Here is a 20,773-nt window from a genome sequence, read left to right on the forward strand (position 1 = left end):
CCAGTACCAACGCCAGACCACATGAATGGAACACACACCCTACTGTGATACATATCCATTTCGCTCAAAAGCAGAGGAAAGAAAACAAACCCATCTTTTTCTCACACAGGCACATGGTTGGAGGTGTGGGCACTGGGCTCCCAACAGACTTAATGCTGTACACTGAGCAGATAAGCAGCACAGGTCAAGATAAGAGAGCACTGCCAACCTATAAGGCCTGAACACACACACACATATTACTTTCCAAAGCCATAACCTTTTCCCCCACAGCATTCTGCTCTTTATTATGTATCCTCTGCTCTGAGCTTTGTATTAGTAACTGCAAAGCAAGGGTCATCATCAGTGATCCTGTCCAACCAATCTGGACTCCATCAGCCTCACTCTGGCACTCTTAGCTAAGCACACAGATGCAAAGGATTCTGGGATGCTGGAAAGGACCATCTCTGCACACAGTTACTCAACATTGTGCATCAGCCAAACAAGCCAGAGCCGAACTTTGAAACTAGGAGCTAGTAAAGAAAAACAACACAAGCAAAAAAACATAGAACAATGAGGATAATAAATGAGAAAGTCACCCATTTGTTTTTATTGCTACAATGCAGCATTTGCATCCCAATGATATTCCACAGTATTATATTCATTGGTTTTCTTTAAGTATGTCCCTTTTGTCTTTTTTGCTGTTTTCACCCTTTTTTGTCTTATGGTTATGAGACATATGTGTTTTGTGTGTCTGTGTGTGTGAGAGAGAGAGAGAGAGAGAGAGAGAGAGAGAATTAAGAAGAAATCAATTCAGATGCTAATGAGAAAAGCTCTAATTTATTAGCTGCAGAGGAATGTGTATTACATTAATTTCAACTGTAAACAATTATTCCAGGGTGAGATTTATTGCCATGTGGAGGAGAGACAACAGCGACACAAAGCAGCTTTTATCACACTTTCAAAGCGTGCTACTTTTAGATAAGATTATGCTTTCAATTTTGAATATGCCTCAGAGCTTTCTGAGTATTATACTGAAGTCCATCTATAACTGTCAGATACTTGTACTTTGTAGGCCTGTTCAGTTTGGTTTGCATTACCTCATATTCATGATTGTAGCCTTAGTATTCACTGTAGACTCTGCATAATAAGGCTGTATAATAAGGCTTTCATGGGTGAAAAATAGTTTCCTAATTCCATAAGGAATGTACCTGCTGTATGCAAATAATAGAGATACTCTGTTTTCATACCTCCCTGTAGCACAGTCCGCAACCCCCACTCACCCACCTCCCCTTTTTAGAGGTGGAAGGGGAATAACAGCCTGGCTTGTGCCACCCTTATGGACAAGGTGCCCTCTATTGACTATATAATGAACTGCACCCATCTTTCAACGTTATGAACTAAGGTCACTGATTATTGCACTTTGTTTAACACATACAGTGAAGGTTAGGCAAACAAGGTTTTTTTGTTTGTTGTTCTTTTTTTTTTTGCAAGTGGCCAAATAGATATATTTTTCCATTTGGCCAAAATGATACTAAAATATAACTGTATTTCATCACAATGCAACCAAGGAGGCTCCACCCTAAAAGACTTCACCCCGCACCTCCCAATTGGCTGAGCCTGGCACAGACTCCACCCAGGTGTGACCTGATCATCATCAGCTGGATCTGTGCCCTCTTAGCCACATAATCACTACCAGCTTATTATATACCACTTTGATCATGTCTGGCCTTAATGATTTATTAGTTTATTTATTAGTGTGTGTGTGTGTGTGGTAGTTTTGTGTGATACCTAGACTAGTGTTGTGTCAGACACTCAACTCATGCTCCCATACATTAAGGCACTCCTAACTGTGCTATTCTGTAAGCAAATTATCTACAGTACGTTATTCAAGGATACAATCCATCACATGAGCAATGTTCAATAATATATAGACTCAGTGGGCCAGTGATGTTTATCTGTTTCCTAAACCAATGATGCTCCTTTTCCTTAATCCCACTACAGCCTTGCATGGCTCCAATGCAGATCGGCGAGCTACAACCTCCACTACGGCCTGCTAAAAGATGAATGCCTGTTATTGTTTGTGTGATGACAGCATGTTTCAATCTGGTCCAGAGCAGCACAGCCCCAGGTAGTGTCGCTACTTCGCTGAGTCAGTTCCTCTTCCATCGATCCATCATGTGCTCTGTCCGCGGCGGGCAGGTGTAGTTACTGTTTCCCTAGGGACGCAGGAAACACCTGCCCTGCTCTCCTCTCCTCTCCTCACGACTTCATCAGCACACCGCGGTGCCCAAAAAACTGTCACAGCAGCACTTTCCTGCTCGTTTGTCGTGTGCAAGGGTGTTAGGGGAGCGAGGCTGGCTCGGGCGATGCATGGTCCAGGTGGAAGCTAACACACTGATAAGACCCCACACACACGCCTGGGACCTGGCTACCTGCTCCAGCCACAAAATGCAGCACATAAGCACAAACTATAATATGCATGCTAGCTGCATTAATCAATTCTTTGGAGTTTAGCACACATGACCCTGCTCGTTTTTCAGAAATAGGGATGATTTTACTAGACAATAAATTCCTAAATGAATAGCTAGAAAGGTAATTATTTTTGAAAGTCACAAAGCAGGGTGGATAAAAGTGTTTGTGTGTGGGGGAGGGATTTTTTTTTATATCTTGGTGGAGACCAAATGTCTCCACAAGTATAGGATTTTTTTTTTTACCAAAAACTGCTGCTTTTTTTTTTTTTTTTTTTTTTTTTTTTTTTTTTCCAATAAATGAGCCTTTTGGTTAAGGTTCAGGTTAGATTTAGATGTAGCATTAGCATTATTTGTGCTAATAATTATGTCAGTGGAAGGTCATCACAGGTAGAGTATGACAAACGTGTGTGTGTGTGTGTGTGTGTGTGTACTCCATACAGTCGACTGGCAGATGGTGAACACCATAGGAGTTCCCCAAAGAGCTGCAATAAATAAAGCTATATTGCAAGCTACCATACAATACATATTATATTAAAATAATTGCAATGATTTTCTAACGTTTCATTCATTAATAAAGGATATGATTCAGGAATGCACACATCTGGGCTAACAATTATCAATATGATAACTTAGAATCTAATTTAATGCATCATAAAATCTCCTCAATTTTACCCCACTTTGTTATGATAATTTCAGTATAATTCAGAATTTGTTTTTAAAAGTATGCTGTATGCAATAACTGAAACTATTTACACAGTAGCTGAATATGGATGATAAAAGACAATATGGCAAAAAAAAGAACAAAAAATGTATAACAAACTTAGAGCAAATGTTAAGCATGCTCACCTCTGCCACACACTGCTCTGGCTATAAGCAGAACCACAGCAGAAGTAGATTGCTATTCTGGATTTTACATTTGAAAACTTTGTTGCCATTTATTCAATATGTTTCGAATAAAATATAAGTGAATCTGTTATTCCAAAAGAAATGCAGCTGAATCATTACTTTCAGATCAAGGTGCTTGTATGCATCTTAAAGCTGTCTGAGTTTTCTGAATTTTAATGTTTTCTCTCAGACAGCTGGAACTCTTCTGCAGACCTACACTAATAAACCAGATTCGTTTAAAGATCAGGAAAGTGGTGTACAGTAGCTGATTTCCTTTCTGTATAAATTTACTTATACTGTCTATTTCTCACACAAGCCCTTTTTGCATGGTTAGTAAAGGGTAAGGCGGAGGAATAGGAAAGGGAGCATATGCATCACAGGACCTGGCCAGAGGCCCAGAATTCAGCCAGAGATCTGTCTGATCCACTGAGCTGACATGCAGAGATTTGGAGAACTGCAGCTCGCTTGTAGCACTGGATATGAGCACGTCTCTGTGGTGTTTGGCCGTGCAGGAGCACCATGCAGAGACGTTTACGAGTCTCAGGAAGAAACAAATGTGCAGCCATTCAAGTTTCCATAAACATTCAGAGCAGAGACTTTTTGATTTAACATCCAGAATTTGGCCAGACAGAGCAGGCCATGTTTCAGCACATAACTCTTGTTTTCACGTGAATGTAACTATACATGTTAACTCACTGATTGTTCTAGGGCCTCTATTATAGATGCATTCGTTAGCTCATCAATCATCAAAAATTATAGCTCTTATAGTCCTTGTTTATAGCCTAATTATAGGCTAACCAAGGGGAATTTTGGTAAGTCCAGCAAATATGAGAAAATATGTCTGCGTATGGGGGGAAAAAAGAAGTGAATTCAGCCCAAAAGCCTGTCAATCGGCTGTGAACAGAGCCGTCGATTCTATTTTTATTCGGCGCGATTTACGTGCCGCCTCCGCCGTGCGCTCGCGGGAGGAAACAGATGCGCGCGGATTGTTCTGCAGCTCAATTCCTGGGAGAGCCGCTGATCCGCGCGCGCTGCGCTCTCCATCATACACTGTACACGGCCATGTGCGCTCCACTCGCACGCGAGCGCCAGCTTAAACACCACCGACGGTCACTGTCTGTTTCCGCGTCTGCCCTTCTGCGTTTCCTGTGCCTTTCCACTTGCGTATGTCCGTGTCGGGGGTTTGGCGCGGGTTTCCCTTTCCCAGGATGTGCATGTGGGGCTACGAACAAAGCTGCATGTTTTGTAGTAGTCTACGCCAATGATCTCCAACCGCAGTCCTGGAGTAACCTTGCAGTGCATGTTTTATTATTTTCGCTGCTCTAACACGCCTGATCCTTTTACTTAGCTCATTTCGCTGCTTCTGAGTCGATGTAGGCATTAGAGCAGAGGAAATGTGCAGGACATGGATGCTCCAGCACCACTGATGTGTGTGAAAGCAGTGCGCCACCTTAGGGTTCTACATGGGAGCTCTCGGCCTGCTTCACTGAATAAAAGTGATGCACTGAATTTACTCAGTTCAATGTGTGTGTACAACATATAACATCAGCACAATTTTATTTTCACCTTTACTTATTTTTGCCATTGATTTCATATTAATTGAATTCACATTTAATAGAATTACACAATAGAATTATGCAAATTCAATGCAACACTTTTTTTTCAGAGGGGGTTGGAGCACAATACTATTCAAATGCAACATCTTGCTGCACCTAATAAGGAAGTATTTTATCCAAAATGCATGATCTACTATCATACCTACTGTGAACTGAGGTAGTCTGGAACTCTTTTTTCTTTTTTGCAATGTTGGATTTTGCAAGATTTTCTGTCAGGTTCCCAGGAGGTCCTGGAGTACCCTCTGTCCTGCACATTTTAGTGTTTTCCCTGCTCTAACACTTCTATCCAGGAAGGGCGGTTAATTAACTGATGAGTTGAATCAGGTGTGTTAAAGCAGGGAATGTGTAGGCCCAGTGTTGGGAACCTGAGTTTTACAAGGTCACATTAGGGCTTTTCTGAAATTCCCAAGTTGTTCAATCATACGAGAAGGAAAAATTAATATTGTTCTCACAGGAAGCATTATTTATCGTTATTTTTTGCCAAAACCATTTTCCTGCCCACAAGTAGCAATCTGGGACACTCATTTAAGTTTAGCAAATCAGACTCATTTTTGCAGGCCAAAAGTTTCTTCCCAAACATCTTTTCGTATGCAAAAGCCACATTCTGCAATCTACATGTTTCTGTTATGTTTGTTTTAATCTTTTCTTTAGTCTTAGTATTTTAATACTCCAGAGTTTATGTAGGTTTTAAATTCCAGCATTAACTTCAGAACATTCCAGGCGCTCCCTCAGTCTGGTGACCCTCCCTCCCTCTTTGCACTCAGACGTTTCCATCATCATCCTTTTCCTCATCACAATGATTTAGTTTCCTGCCTCTTTCTTTCTTCTTTTTCACAAACTCTCCAGGTGGAATTGCCACAATTGTACTCATACAACTGTACTCAATACACTTCCATAAGTTAATAATCAATATTTAATTAGATTTGTCATCATGCATGTAACATGTAGCATGTAAATACACATTGTACATTACATTAATAAATACGCAATGTACATTACATTAATAAAGGTGGTGCTGCAAAATACTCATACTAATCTCCATTCAAATGCAGTACAGAGAGAAACGCAAGAAACACAACACGTGAATAGCATGACTATTTCCAGTAAGCCACTTGGATGACATAGTATTTGGACCACATTTTTAAGTATACTGCATCCCATAAAGCAATGTAGACATAGCATTTTCTTTGTATTGTTCTATGTACATTGTGCTCTCTAAATTTCACTTTGTGTTTAGTTGTGGGTGTACTTTTATGTATGCACTTCTATAAATGAAATTGCATGTACTGCATTTAATACTGGTGTATTCTTCAACTGAGCTTTAAAAGGTTTTTTTATGTTTAACTGGCTTAACTTTTTTTTTTTTGCCTAATACTTGATACAGAACAGAAAATTAGCTATGTGCCTTGTTTCTGTCATTAATGTGTTATACTGGAATAATTCTATTCTCAAATTAAACTAAATTGAAAAGCAATCCTTGACTATGTTAAATCCTTTCTTCTCTGCATCACTGTATACTTTATGGCTTTATTCACTAAAAGTTAGCACATTTTAGGCCACAGTACATGTCGAAATCCTTTTTACAAATCTAAGCCTAATATGTGCCATAAATGAACTTGAGTGACAGGTAGTCACATGACCTACTGTATATATGTGGCATACCAAATTATACTGATGCATAATAAACAGTATACACACATCCTATACATAGTACTATAAATAACAGTATGTGGGACAGTATATTCTAGTGCACTGTGCAGTAAACAGTATACAAGTGTGTTATTTTTTAGAGGAGACACCAAAGACACTGTTCTGTCCATCATCTGTCACAAGCCCCTCCTTTTCTGTTTCATAATGAGACAGAATAGTACAACTCTTGGTGTCCTATACTGGCTACATTAAATGAGTTTACACTTTATCAATTAAGACACCACTTTTAGTACTCTTTAGTTTGGTAGTAGTTTGGTTATCTGGGGTTAGTCACAGATCCCTGTAATTTGGCTCTCTGGATGATGTTCTGAGCGCAGAGAGGATTTTGATGCCAAAGCTGTAGCTGTGTGTTTACAGCCACTCTAAATGCTAATCATTCACCATGCTAATGAGGTGTGGGAGGATGGGCAAGCTGAACATGTGCCTTCCTACTCCAAGGTTAAATTAAGCACAGAACTCACCATCCTGGATGCTGGAAAATGCTCTATTATTTAAAATTTATCATGCAGCCAAATGTGCATGAACAGAGACATATCTGGGTTATTTTTAAGGTTAACAGAGGTTTAGTTTTAAGTGATCAGGCTTGTCTGAAAAAGATCCTGATCTGAACAGATATGTTATATTATGGTTAAAATAAACATAGATGAATTTTGTTTGCTGTTGTTTGCAAGTGCTAAGCTAATAACAGAATGAATGAGTCAACAGCTAAGGATTTATGGTTAGAAAGAAATTGCAGATGCAATTTCCCATTGAAATATTGAATTATTTGAGTGTTTTGTGGATAACAGCTCCATCTAAGGGTCACAGTGAAAGTGCAGGGAGGCTAGTCACTATAGCTAAAATAATTGCTTCAGTTATTATTATTATTATTATTATTATTATTATTATTATATTTTAATGAAGGGAATATTGATTAATAATTTTGTGCATAGACATATAACACTTAGCGCTTCTCTATAAGCTTATGAAAACAAAACACTCAAATAATTTTTTCTTAATTTTGTCTGCATTTGTAATTTAGTCTTGATAAAACAACAAATCCTCATCTGCCAATCCAAGCACTAACAGCAAGCAAAATTAATCTATGTTTATTTTAATTAGCCACAATATAACATACTACTACTACTACTACTACTAATAATAATAATAATAATAATAATAATAATAATAATAATTGTTGTTGTTGTTGTTCTATGTTCAAGTCCTATTTGAATATTGACACTTCAAATAATTTGTGGATATTGTTGAATTCATGTAAACATGAAGGTTTATAGTTGTTTGCTTAAGAAATGTCACTTGGATTAGTAAGTAGTAATTATTAGAGTGTTTAATCCTATTAGTAAAATAGGATTAAACACTCTGTAAATATTATATATTTTATATTGTAATGACTACATATTTCAAGATTCAAGATTCAAAGAACTGTTTGAATGAATGAATGAATACAATATATGCATGATATATTACAATAATATATAATGATATTTTGTGAGAAAAATGTTACTGTATAATTTTACAAGATGTTCTACAGTATATTAAATTAGCACAGAAGTGATTTTTAGAGGAATTCAGTCCAGAGTCTCACAGTGTGCCATCTACTGGTGTTGCAAATACACATGTAAAAGGAATTTCAGCTGTTTCCTTTGCTGGTCATTTTGAAGGCTTCATCTGCAGCTTTTGTTGCAGTACATAAAAATGTGTTATAGATGTGGTGGTAGAGTGCAACAAAAGCAATATCTGTGAACTGCATCAGTACCACACACTATGTGTAAAAATAAATAAAACAACATCACACTACTGTATCACACTACTGCATCAGCTTTTGCTTGATGAAGAGCACATTGCTTGCTTGCTCCTCCTCATTAAGATTTATCTATACATTCAGCTGACAGGCCCTGGTGAGGCATAGAGACTGCAAAATATCATTTGGATTTCTGGGCGAGGTATAAAACTTTGGTTAATTATTGTCTTAAGTGCTGTCTTAAACCCAGAAAAGATGACACTTTGCCCACCATTTGATCAGTGGGTTACGTCATACATTTTTCTGCCAAACAGTGACAAGTGTAGATAAATTCTCTTTACAAAGGAAAGGGTAAATCAGGAGAATGATGTAGGCCAATTAAAGTTGGGCAAGCCTGTTAAATAATTATAGACAATTTTACTACCAACTATTTATTGTCCCTTTTTTTATCATTTTACATATGCATATATTTAATGTACTTAATATGGAAAGAAATTTGTCTTGTGATGAGTGAAAATGAACCAGTCATCACAAGTAAATCAAATTAGAATTAGAATTGAGCTGTAAAAAGATTAACAAAAAAGAAATCTTGTGATATGGAGGTCTGGTTGGCCCATGACTCTGATGCCTAGCTGTCGGATAACTGAATTAAATGTTATTTGCTCTGACTGTCTCTAACACAAGCTGGGGTGATCCAAAAAGATATTCTTGCTTGCAATATTTTCTGTGTAATATTAGTAAAAATTAATGCACAGGAAACAATTACATTTTGAGAAAAACATAAAAAATTAAAAAATAAGTTATCTTTTAGATATTTATCATCTCCTCAATCCAACATAATTGAGATTCACTTATTTTCCACACCAAGGAAAGCTGCACAAAATACCTTGCTGAAACTCAGAAAAAGACTATAATCTGTTATAATACACTTATGGTACAATTGTTATAATGCTTTGTAATACATATTCTATAATAAACTTGACCAGATCCAGTTCCGCTCCACGTATAGAAATAATAACATCAAACTAGCCAAATTGTAAGCATCTGTGTTAGGCAATATATATATATATATATATATATATATATATATATATATATATATATATACATATGAATGTGTGAGGGTAAAAGTTTGCAATAAGATGTTAAGATGTTTGTGTCTATAAGTCAGTTTGTGTGTGGGTTATGAAATATCTCTGTGTCGGCACACTGTCACTTCTGAGCACTAAGAGTAAAGGTGTGAGACAAACAGCCGCACTGCAGACATGGCCATGGGTTGCAGTAAGGAGAACTTCTCAAAAATCAATCAATATACACTTCAGACCTTGTACAGCACACACCTACACTACTACACTGTCCTAAAACACAGACTGCCCCCAGAACAAACTAGATGACACCTGGATAAAGGCATCGGCAGATCTGTGAGTGGGGAGGACTGAAAAAGCTTAATGTATCAATGTCAAAACACTGCAAGCAATAGGTTTAAAAAATGTGAACAATCTTTTTCTTGAAAGTAAATATATTTCTGCCAAAATGACTATGACATTTTAAAAGAATTGATAATAAACCAAAATACTGTGGTATTAATGACAGAAATAGACTGAAGTAAATGCTTATGCCTTCTGGAATTAGGCTTGTCTCTGGGCAGCATCATGCAAAGCAAGCTTTTAGTAATATTAAGGCCCATGTGTCTGAGTGTGCAAGATAAGAAATAGACATCCGCTGAATTGTTTGCATACCTTTACCTGGTCTGGTTTTAAACACATCCTCATGCTGAGTATTATTAGTCTCCTTTCCAGACAACTGTGTTTCACCCTTAGTTTTTAGCTCCTCACCTCGGTGCTGTCTTCATTTTATTTTTACTGGTCATTTTGTGCAATGTTAAGCATTATCATAACATCATGTTGTAAAAACATGTTATTTTAATAGGTCTTAGACCACATTGGAAACAACTTTGAAAAGAATATGCTCTTATTATGGTCATATCTTTAAAAAAAGAAAGATAAAAAAGATAAAAGCAGCTATGACTAGATGGCACAGAAGTGCAGGTGCATAATTAAGAGTTAAAGGGTTTTAAAGCACTACAGTAAACGGAGTCATTAAATGCTATGTTTAATTAAGGAGTAAATGTGCTGGAACAAACATGTTTGGAACATCCTATGCATCAAAATCTATTAAACAGTTTTATCACAGTACAAGAAATATGATTTATTTACTCATCTAGTTATACACTTAGCTGTTTACCCTGGCAAAAACGTGAGTACATGTATTCTCAGTGGTATCTAAAATTTCATGTTTAGTGATAATTTAATGATGTTTGATGTTACCTTTTGTAAAAGGGAAAACAACTGTAAGAATTTTAGCTTTCTTTTTTTTTTTACTCAAGGATCACACTGAAATAATACACGCTGATGCCTGCTCCCCAAACTACAATACACAAATTCACTAATTTGTGACATTTTACAAAAGCTAAAGTTCACAGATCAAACTAATGCACTGATAGCATCAGACTCTTTTATAGAGTCATGATAATGACACTAGCATATATATATATAGGCTTATTCATTGTCTATTTAGCAGAATTCTTTAAAAATGCATTAATATACCCATTTACACAGAGTTATAGCACCATCTGCAGGAAAACATTTTGTTTAGCTGCTTTTAATTAGAAATAATGTTCAAGATCATTGTAATCTGTGGATAATCTCTTAACAAAGGTTGGGACCAATTCAGTGATATTCTATATGAAGTATAGTATCCTGCTATACTTGCCATAAGTCCTGAATTTAAAGGAGTTTGCTATGACTTGAACTGACTCACATTACAAACACATGAAGGGAAGGATCCTGAAGGGGAACAAGGTATAGTGTCATGCAGACTTTTATTTTACTTACCGCATTACTTGTGATGTTAGGCTTAAAGAATTTGAATGAGTGTCTCTGTACCTATAAATTGTAAATGCTAAACAAATGAGAAAAAATATATGATTGTTGATATGTATTGTATTGTTATTGTTACAGTAACACACAAACAAAGGTAATACTTTGATTTTGTGTGTGTGTGTGTGTGTGTGTGTGTGTGTGTGTGTGTGTGTGTGTGTAAATAAGTAAACGTCAGTGTGATTTATAAATCCTGGTAAAGGGAGGTTCCACAGCCAGCAGGGGGCACAAGGCACCATTTTAAGTAGAACTGCTGTGACCCCAAAAACTCAACACCAGTTTAACTACACCGTTAAGGTTGCCTATACATGGACCTCAGTGGCTCAGCTCTGTAACTAATATAGTAATAATCTGAAAATTCTTTAATATATAACATTAGCAATTGTGCAGAACTCATAATAATTACCACCAAGATATGGTGGTGTGTTTAGTGTTTAACTTGTTACTCAGAAACATAGCCAATAATCCAAATGCTTGTATTCAAGAAACTAGGATTGTGTCTACACCCTGTGATAAAACTTTCTGAGGCAAATTATGAAATGCAAGAATGAACACTATAGTAGGATTAAAGCTAGATCATTGGCAGTTCCTTCTGAGTTCAAGGTTCACTCGAAGGTTTGAATTTATGCCCAGTTGTAAGATGGTTGGCTTGAAATCAAAGGCTGGGCAGTACATGAAGTTGTATGATAGTGTGCAGTAAAATAGATTTTATGTGCATTATTACTGTGGAGCAGAAGTGAAGGCTGAGCAGATACAATATCTGCACATATATATACTAATATCCTGGGCATCAAGGACATTAGTCTTATCAAATGTGGCTCTTCACAGCAGAGAACAACATTAAAGCTGTGTCTTAATTCACACACAGTAAATGATAACGTTAGACTATTTCTAAGTATTCCAAACTGACTGAGAAATACCAGTAAATCTAGTAAATTAAAAAGATGCTGGTTAACCAAATATATGTATTGTGGATTAATAGATGCAGAATACACTCCTCTGTCTCACCATTAGCTAACCAAGGGTTGGGGCTCTTTTGGTTCAGCCCTGGTTTACCTACAGGGTAGCATATGCAGGGGTGTCACTGCAAGGAGAATAGTGGAACGAACTACACAGGGCCTCAAAGTTTCCTTTTAAGAGAAAATGGGAAGAGAATCCAGAGAGGCTGCATTTGCTGAGGCTCTCAATTGTGTCATGTCCTTGCATGTTTTGGCAGCTCCTTCCCTAATCAGTGTTCGTTCATTACGAAGCTGCATTTGTTTATTTCCTCTGATTACCAGTGTCAGTTATTGTGTTACAACTGTAATTGCATTTTTAAGAGCTGGGACGACTGTGTGGGTCTTAAGTTGTAAAAGGATGGAATCTAAAAGTACATACCTAAAACTTTATTGCTTAACAGTGGATGAAGATAATTTGATGTCTCTTGCAGTTATAGAGCTACAGAAATCATAGGTTCAGACCCCATTTAACAAAGTGAAGTGCTGACCAAGGAATATGTAAATGAGAATAGTGTTGTTTTGCAGCAAACTGAAGCCTGTTTATAGTTCACATTAAATCAGTAATCGGTAGCCAATAAGGCAGACTAACATTTTAGCCAGATCAGCCAAGCGGCAGATCTCTCTGTTTGTTGCCTGTATCAAAGAATGGCAATCATGGCCTGTACTAGCACATGCTGAAACAACCAGTGTTGGGCCAAGGTGTGTACAGTCGAACTACAGAAGCTGATCAGTAAATCAGTGGGAATAAGGAAAGACTGAGATAAGACATGATATTTGCACATTATTATAAGGGCAAGAATATACAGGATATAGAGAAATACAAGATCAAGGACATAAATAAATCTGAAAATTAACAAATAGAAATCAAGGAAATGACTATTAAGGAAATAAGTAAATATGGAAATAATGAATACCAAATTTATAAAAATTTACATTTAAAAATAATACAGAAATACTGTTTTTAAAATAAAAATAAAAGCAATGTTATAAAAATAAATATAATTTATAATAATTTTTATTTTTTTGTTCTTTGTTTCATTTATTTTCGCAGGATTATTAATCGATTTTTAATATTTTTTTGTTTGTTTGTTTATTCATGCATTTATTTATTCTGGTTCTGGAGTTACTGACCAGACTTCATTCATTCATTCATTCATTCATTCATTCATTCAGTTGGAAAGTGGTACAAGCATCTGCACAAACGTGCACGGGCGTAAATGACCCAGCGCCTTCGTAAAGGCTGTGTCCCAAATTCTTGGATTTTAAACCTCTGCACCCTCGATGACTCGAAGATTGCATGAGTACTGTATAGAGCTGACGTCACTAAAGTGCTGACTTGGAAGCGTAGCGCAAGGGCTTAGGGCGCCGTTTGGGACACGAGGACAGCTGTGTGTAGTGGAAAGGGCAGCCGGCGGGCAGCGCCATATTTCCATCTTGTGTCAGATAGGTGGGGCGCAGACACTGCGACATGGAGGTAATATCAGCTTACTCAGGTTAACTGACATTGTGTTCGTATTGCTTTATGCATATACAAAATATTAACAAGAAACTCTATGCATTGCATCATAAATGTTTTTTAAGCTACGTAGCCATGCATTTCTGACTAGCATGTTTGATAGCTAGCTTAGCTGTCAAACCGTAACTAATCGTGTCCTGTCAGTTGCATGTTTTTTCTTTTGCCAGCTTGTATATTTAATATTGTGCTCTTTTAGCGATAAGTAAGTTATAGGGAAATGTTATGAGTCGGGTTTAGTTTTGAAATAAAGACGGAATGAAGAAGCCTCAGGCTTTAATTTATGCAGGATGTGGTTTACTTGAACGACCGGCGAGTTAGCTAACTGACAACGTAAATATATAATTTTTTAATAATCTGTTTTCTAATGTTAGTCAAGTGGCATGTTATATTGTATTTAATGTTACTGTGGAGTTTTTCTTTCGGTTTAGCACGCCAGCGGTGACTCTAAATGTGAGAGAAATAGCTAACAACATGGAGGAAAGAGCTGTAAAATGGCGTTTGAGAGAGAAGGCGCTTGGAACATTCCAGAGCTCGCTGCGGCTGTAGCGTGCTGCTCGCTGCGTGGTGCGGGCTTTTAACTGCAGGCTGAATGAAATACAACTGTTTTTCCTTCCTTCATCCTAACCCGAATAAAAAAGGCTAACAGCTAGCTCCATGTACTGCATATGAATACGTGTGCGCTAACAGCAGCTGCGCAGGGAAATGCTGATTTTAAACATCTCGAGCTGCAGTGTGTATGACAGGTGCTGTTGTTGATGTTGTTGATGATGATGATGTTGACGATGATGATGATGATGATGATGATATGGTCTTGCTCGTGTGTGGGTATCCAGTGAGGTTGTTTTAGTATTATTTTCTCCCACTCCTTAATGTTTCTCTCAAACCAGCTAGGAAACCCATGAACTGTATAAAAAAAAAAAAAAAAAAAAATTAATCAAATATCAGGATCATTGTGTAAATATGTACAATATTTTGTATTTTTATTGCAGCCATAGAGCTTTTTATTCCTCAAATTTCCGTTCAGTTCAAGGGACGAGTGAAATCGGCTAAGAACTATAAGAAATTAATCCTAAACATAAAGCTTTGATCATAGTAGTTTGAGATTTCCAGCACTGTAACAACATTTATTTACAAAAAATGTACATATATATATATATATATATATATATATATATATATATATATATATATATATATATATATATAATGTGTGTGTGTATATATTATTGTCATAATGCATGATGATTATCATCTTTAATCATAATGTGTTAATCGGTTGTGTTTACTCGTAAACAGGGTAAAGAGAGCAAAGAGCCAGAACAGCTGAGGAAGCTGTTTATTGGTGGTCTAAGCTTCGAGACAACAGAAGACAGCTTACGTGCTCACTTTGAACAATGGGGAAAGCTCACAGACTGTGTGGTTAGTGACATTACTGTGCTATTTAATACTTAACACTTTTTTTTTGTACAGTATTACAAAAACTTTGTGATAGTTTCATAGAACACTCATATGGCTGTATCAGGACTGCAGTCTTTTACTGACCGCTTCTCTGTGCAGGTGATGCGGGATCCAGGGAACAAGCGGTCGCGGGGCTTTGGCTTTGTAACATACTCCTGTGTAGGTGAGGTGGATGCAGCCATGGCAGCTCGACCCCATAAAGTGGATGGTCGCGTTGTTGAGCCTAAACGGGCAGTTTCCCGTGAGGTATGATCATAAACCATTGCTCGTATTAATGAAGATTTGTCTTGTGTTTGGCTCACGTAGTTCGAAGACAAATAAAACTCAGAGATAAATTAAAAAATAATATTTATTCGTATAAAATTGCTTATTCATATAAAATCTGCAGTAATTGTATAATTAGAAATGTTTTAACATAATATTTCTTCCATTATCTAGGACTCAAATAAACCAGGGGCCCACCTGACAGTGAAAAAGATCTTTGTTGGTGGGATTAAGGAGGACACTGAAGAATATCATATACGTGAATACTTTGAGAGGTATGGAAAGATTGAGAGCATTGACATTATGGAGGAGCGATCAACGGGCAAAAAGAGAGGGTTCTGCTTTGTAACGTTTGATGATCATGACACTGTGGATAAAATTGTAGGTAAGGGAATATGCTTTTTTTATTTTCTTGTTATTTTGCTGACATACAGAAATTTAAAATTCCAGTTTGTGTTTCTCTCCAGCTCAGAAATACCACACCATAAACTCCCATAACTGTGAAGTCAGGAAAGCACTACCTAAACAGGAAATGCAGGCAGTTTCTAACCAGAGGTGTAAGTACCATGTAAAACATAACCAGGAGATTTGTTAAAGTCCAATCAAACTATTATTATTATTATTATTATTATTATTATTGTTATTATTTACATAATAATTATTTTATGTTATCTCATGTTTTTTCTTTGTCTTAGATCGTGGTGGTGGTGGAGGAGGTAATTTCATGGGCAGAGGAGGCAATTTTGGAGGTGGCAACTTTGGTAGAGGTAAGAAAAGAAATTGGCTGTAAAGTCATAGCCATCCTTTTGTGTTGTATAATTTGGAAGAAAGTCCACAAACATCTGTGTTGTTATGCACAGGTGGCTATGGAGGAGGCCGAGGAGGCTATGGAGGAGATGGTTATGATGGATTTGGTGGAGATGGTAAGCTTTCCATCAACGTAATCATTTCAATTAGGGAAATATGGGTTAAAGTATTGCCGTTTATTAAAAAAAATATATATTAATTTCGATGCACACTCAGCATGAATTCAGATTTAGATTATTTGAGCACTAATAGGCAATCATAAGTCTAGTGATTACAGTAGCTCCCATTAAAACCTGATAGATTTATTGTGAGGTAGCGATGAGGTGGCCAGCAGCAAAGTGTGTGGTGTTTGTGTGTTCAGGTGGGAACTATGGCGGTGGCCCGGGTTATGGTGGTGGGCGTGGAGGATTTGGAGGAGGTCCTGGTTACGGTCACCAGGGAGGAGGGGGAGGAGGAGGCGGTGGTTATGGAGGAGGATATGACAACTACAGCGATGGACGCAACTTTGGCGGTAAGATATTACAGGGCAGTTTATTGCAGCCAAGGCAGTTTAGCACTGAGGTCAACTATACCATCTGATGAAATCTTTTCCAGAGTTGTTATTCACCGCGGGACATTTATTTTCATTCTGAATCAACTTGATATAGAGCCAATGTTTTGTATATAGCTTTGCTTTGTATATTTGCTTTGTAAATTCACATGGTTCTATTAGCTCCTTTAGAAAGTCACCTAAGCATCTTTTATGTTGACTTTTAAGGGAACTTTGGTGGTGGAGGAGGCGGAGGAGGAAACTACAATGACTTTGGTAATTATGGGGGACAGCAGTCAAACTATGGCCCCATGAAAGGAAATAACTATGGAGGAAGAAATTCAGGTGGACCATATGGAGGTAAAAGATTGCGCCCAGACTGCTCTATACAGTACCTATAGCATGTCGTATGAGAGGTGGACAAAAATGTTTTCTTTTTATGTTCTCAGGTGGCTATGGATCAGGGGGTGGTGGCGGCGGCAGCTATGGGTCAAGGCGATATTAAAGTGTGTATATTTATGGTAAGTTCTCTTTAATACTCTAGTTAATGAGTCTTAGATATGTTGACCTAGAATAATTATTTGTTTTATCCTGTATCTATTCAACAGGCTTCAGGTGGACAGTTAGCAGGAGATGAGATGAGTGGAGAGGAGATGAGAGGAGAGGTCAGGAAAGCAGCAGGTTACTGTGAGAAAGCCAGGACCTGCTAGTCAGAGCACTAAAAATGGAGACATAAAGAAGGACTGTTTCCACTAGCTACAATGAGCAAGGGTGTAGCCAGGTACTCATGACCTAGTATGTGTCAGTGTATGTACATTCCTTTAATCTTCTTTGCTAGATTTTTACCCCTTCTCGTTTTTTTTTTCCCATTTCCGAAATCCCTTCGCTTTTTTTCAGAGTGCTATATCAAGTGTCGTAGATGTTGAAGTAAGCTTCTGAATTATATGGTCTTAAGACTATTTTTTTCTCTTTAGACTATTAGATTTATAGGCATTTTGTTATTAAAAAGTCACAAATTAGCTGCCAACTATGGTATCAATTTTGGTTACCGTAATGTTTTAGTTTCATGGCAGTGATGCTCATCAGTGTCAAGTGTAATTTTCTGTTAGTGTGTTTGTGCTGTCTTGCGTTGTATGCAAAAAAAAGTTATAAGCAGTATAGACTTGTCAGATTGGAGGGCATGTAACAGATCCATTTGTATAAACAGAAGTCTAGATTGTTAAACTACTTTGAAAAGTGAAAAAAAGAAACCAGATTAAATAAAATGTAGAAAATTCCCTAATCAAAGTTTAGTGGATCATTGAGTCTGGAAGAAAGTGCAGTTTTGAGTGTTTGTTGAATGTGTCCTCATGGAAGTGTAGCCAATGAACCCAGACATTTCAACATTTTTTGGTGTTAATATACATGTTGCTCTTATATATGAGCAAAGGGGTATCGAGATCTAGCCAAAGGCCACCAAACAGGTCTCAGTTACCCAGTGTGGATGTAAGACAGAGCCTCAACTGGACCAGACAGCGAGTTGTGTCAGAAAAGAGGAGGGAGAAAAAACAAGGGAGCATCAAGAGCCAAGTCTGTGGAGCAAAGCCATCAGGTGTCACACCAGAAAGCTAGCATCTGTTTTTTTCCAAAACTAGCCTAACGTCCAAGAGCAGCTGACGCTAGTGAAGAAAGGCTAGCGAGTACCTGGACCCAAGAGATGTGACAGCCAATGCTAGCCAGCAAAGGAAGGGGAGTGAGTATGAGGGCTTTTGAGACACAGGTGAATAAGAGACAGCAGAAGAAGAAGGAAATGACTTGTCTTAGGACCAGGTAAGAGTAACCATTCTGCTTAATTTACAGATTGAAACTGAAGCGGCTGCTCAGCAAATCTTGTATGACACGTTTTCAGCGAAAGGTCTGGATGGGTAAGATTAATTCCTCAAAATATGTGTGGAAAATTTTACAGTATCCTTCCATATCCACAGACAGCCTGAGCTAGAAACTACCTGAGTTTTTAGACTTTAGGTAATTTAGCTTCATAGCTGAATCTGTTGATTTAAGGCTTCTCTTTTTTATTACATTACATTACAGAATAAAAATTGATGGTAGCTTTTAATTAAAAGTTACACAAGATATCTTTCCAATTGAAGATTAAATGCTTTTCATAGATTGCATCTGTTTGAAATTTTAAATGTTAGGGTTATTGGGTTTCAGAGTGATTAAGTATTCTATATCATTTTTACTATATTTCTGCAATATAGTTTGAAAGCATTCAGGTATTTTGGATACATGCCAGTGAAATTAACAATTATTTCACCCACAAAAGCAATCAGGTCAGTGTGCAAATAGAATCTGAAAGTTTCAGAATTACTTTGAGTATTTTATTAGAGTAATTAAATGTTTTCCTGCTTTAGTATACCTGAGCTAATTTTCCAACTAATTAATAATGCAGTAGTGACATGGGACCATGACTGAAAAACAATGTAGTGTAGAAAATAAGAACAGTAAAATGAGTAGAATGAAAGTACAAAATATGATATAAAAGTATGCAGTACACTCTAATTTGATACTACTAATAGGCCTGCACATTAAAATCAGAAAGTAGTGGCAGCCAAATAGCCACATCCTCTTCAAGTCCTAAGCACTTTATTTTACATTTCTTTACTTGAATTTCTTCAAGTTAACTCAGTAGCAGGTATCTCACTATGCCTGTTAACTCTGAAAAGGTTTGTTAAAAACTGATATACCTAGATGTATAGAATATTGATCACTTCCACTTCCAAAGGTAGGCTATATGGCCAAACGTTTGTGGACACCTGGCGATCACGCACTACATGTGCTTTTTGAACATCCCATTCTGCGGTTATTCCCCCTTTGCTGGTATAATAACCTCCACTCATCTGGGAAGGCTTTCCACTAGAATTTGAAGTGTGGGTGTGGGAATTTGTGCTCATTCAGCCGCAAGAGCATTAGTGAGGTCGGGCACTGGTATTGGGCGAGGAAGCCTGGGGCTGTTCCAGTTCATCCCAACGGTGTTCAGAGGTCAGGGCTCTTTGCGGGCTACTTAATGGACCTTGCTCTGTGCACAGGGGCATTATCATGCTGGAACAGATTTGGTCACCCTTAGTTCCAGTGAAAGGAAATTCTATATAATAGAAATCTTAATACAATTGTGTGCTTCCAACTTTGTGGTAACAGCTTGGGGAAGAACCACATGTTGCTTTAATGGTCTGGTGTCCGGAAACGTTTGGCCATGTTGTGTAAAATATAAAGTGATCGTTTTATCCAAATAGGTTACTATGGAGACGGAATTTCCCAGTGAGATTTTAAGTGTTTTAAATATATTTGGCCTAGATATTATTCAGCATCATTATTGTAGATCAGACTATTGCTGTAATGAATGTGTTTCTTATTTATGTGGTTATGGGAGGATATATTTTACTCAGGAATAATATTATATTCATATATTTACATATTAATTTTTATTTTACACACCTAATTCTGCAGCACATACTTCACAGCATTTTTTCTTCTAAAATATTTAGATGTGTATGAATGTGAGTTGAAATTTTAATTTTTTTTAAATAAAGATGTTTTACAAATCTCTGAGCGTCCTCCTTTTTATAATTTAATGTAATGTCGTTTAAAACATGTTCAGTGCAAGTTTTCAATGTGTATTTTCACCTACATGAGAAAATTTGCCATCCAGTGTAATCAGTCAGCCAGGATATTTGCTTCTTTGGTTACGAGGTTAATGTTCCTGAAAAGTAATGTCCATCTCACCCAAAATCATTTTAATATGTGCCCAAATCTTCACTTATGTGCTCAAATGATATCATGAAATGAATCATCCAAATATCTTTGAGCTTTTCAGTACATTC

At 37.2% G+C, this 20,773-nt stretch overlaps 1 protein-coding gene across 3 annotated transcripts; it reads left to right on the forward strand.

Moving 5' to 3' along the window:
• The first annotated feature begins 13,687 nt into the window (after positions 1–13,687).
• On the forward strand, positions 13,688–20,496 carry hnrnpa3 (heterogeneous nuclear ribonucleoprotein A3). 3 transcript variants are annotated; one of them, XM_026912722.3, is made up of 11 exons: positions 13,688–13,813; positions 15,152–15,274; positions 15,413–15,559; positions 15,752–15,962; positions 16,045–16,134; positions 16,273–16,344; positions 16,438–16,500; positions 16,746–16,895; positions 17,142–17,273; positions 17,363–17,434; positions 17,522–20,496. In XM_026912722.3, the coding sequence occupies exons 1-10, from the start codon at positions 13,808–13,810 to the stop codon at positions 17,416–17,418; spliced, it is 1,050 nt and encodes a 349-aa protein (XP_026768523.1). In that variant the 5' UTR covers positions 13,688–13,807; the 3' UTR covers positions 17,419–17,434; positions 17,522–20,496. The 3 variants fall into 3 exon arrangements, with proteins under 3 accessions (XP_026768523.1, XP_053090603.1, XP_026768526.1); XM_053234628.1 differs by having other exon boundaries at positions 18,753–20,496; XM_026912725.3 differs by having other exon boundaries at positions 17,363–17,419.
• The last annotated feature ends 277 nt before the right edge of the window (positions 20,497–20,773 follow it).

Source organism: Pangasianodon hypophthalmus, chromosome 5 (genome assembly GCF_027358585.1).
Source record: "Pangasianodon hypophthalmus isolate fPanHyp1 chromosome 5, fPanHyp1.pri, whole genome shotgun sequence".
In the NCBI taxonomy this organism is placed as follows: domain Eukaryota; kingdom Metazoa; phylum Chordata; class Actinopteri; order Siluriformes; family Pangasiidae; genus Pangasianodon; species Pangasianodon hypophthalmus.

Bases quoted from the DNA above. Each gene is read 5' to 3' on its own strand.
- hnrnpa3 (XM_026912722.3), top strand. The intron at 15,275-15,412 runs GTTAGTGACATT...TTCTCTGTGCAG, and splicing joins GAAAGCTCACAGACTGTGTG to GTGATGCGGGATCCAGGGAA. The intron at 17,274-17,362 runs GTAAAAGATTGC...TTATGTTCTCAG, and splicing joins TTCAGGTGGACCATATGGAG to GTGGCTATGGATCAGGGGGT.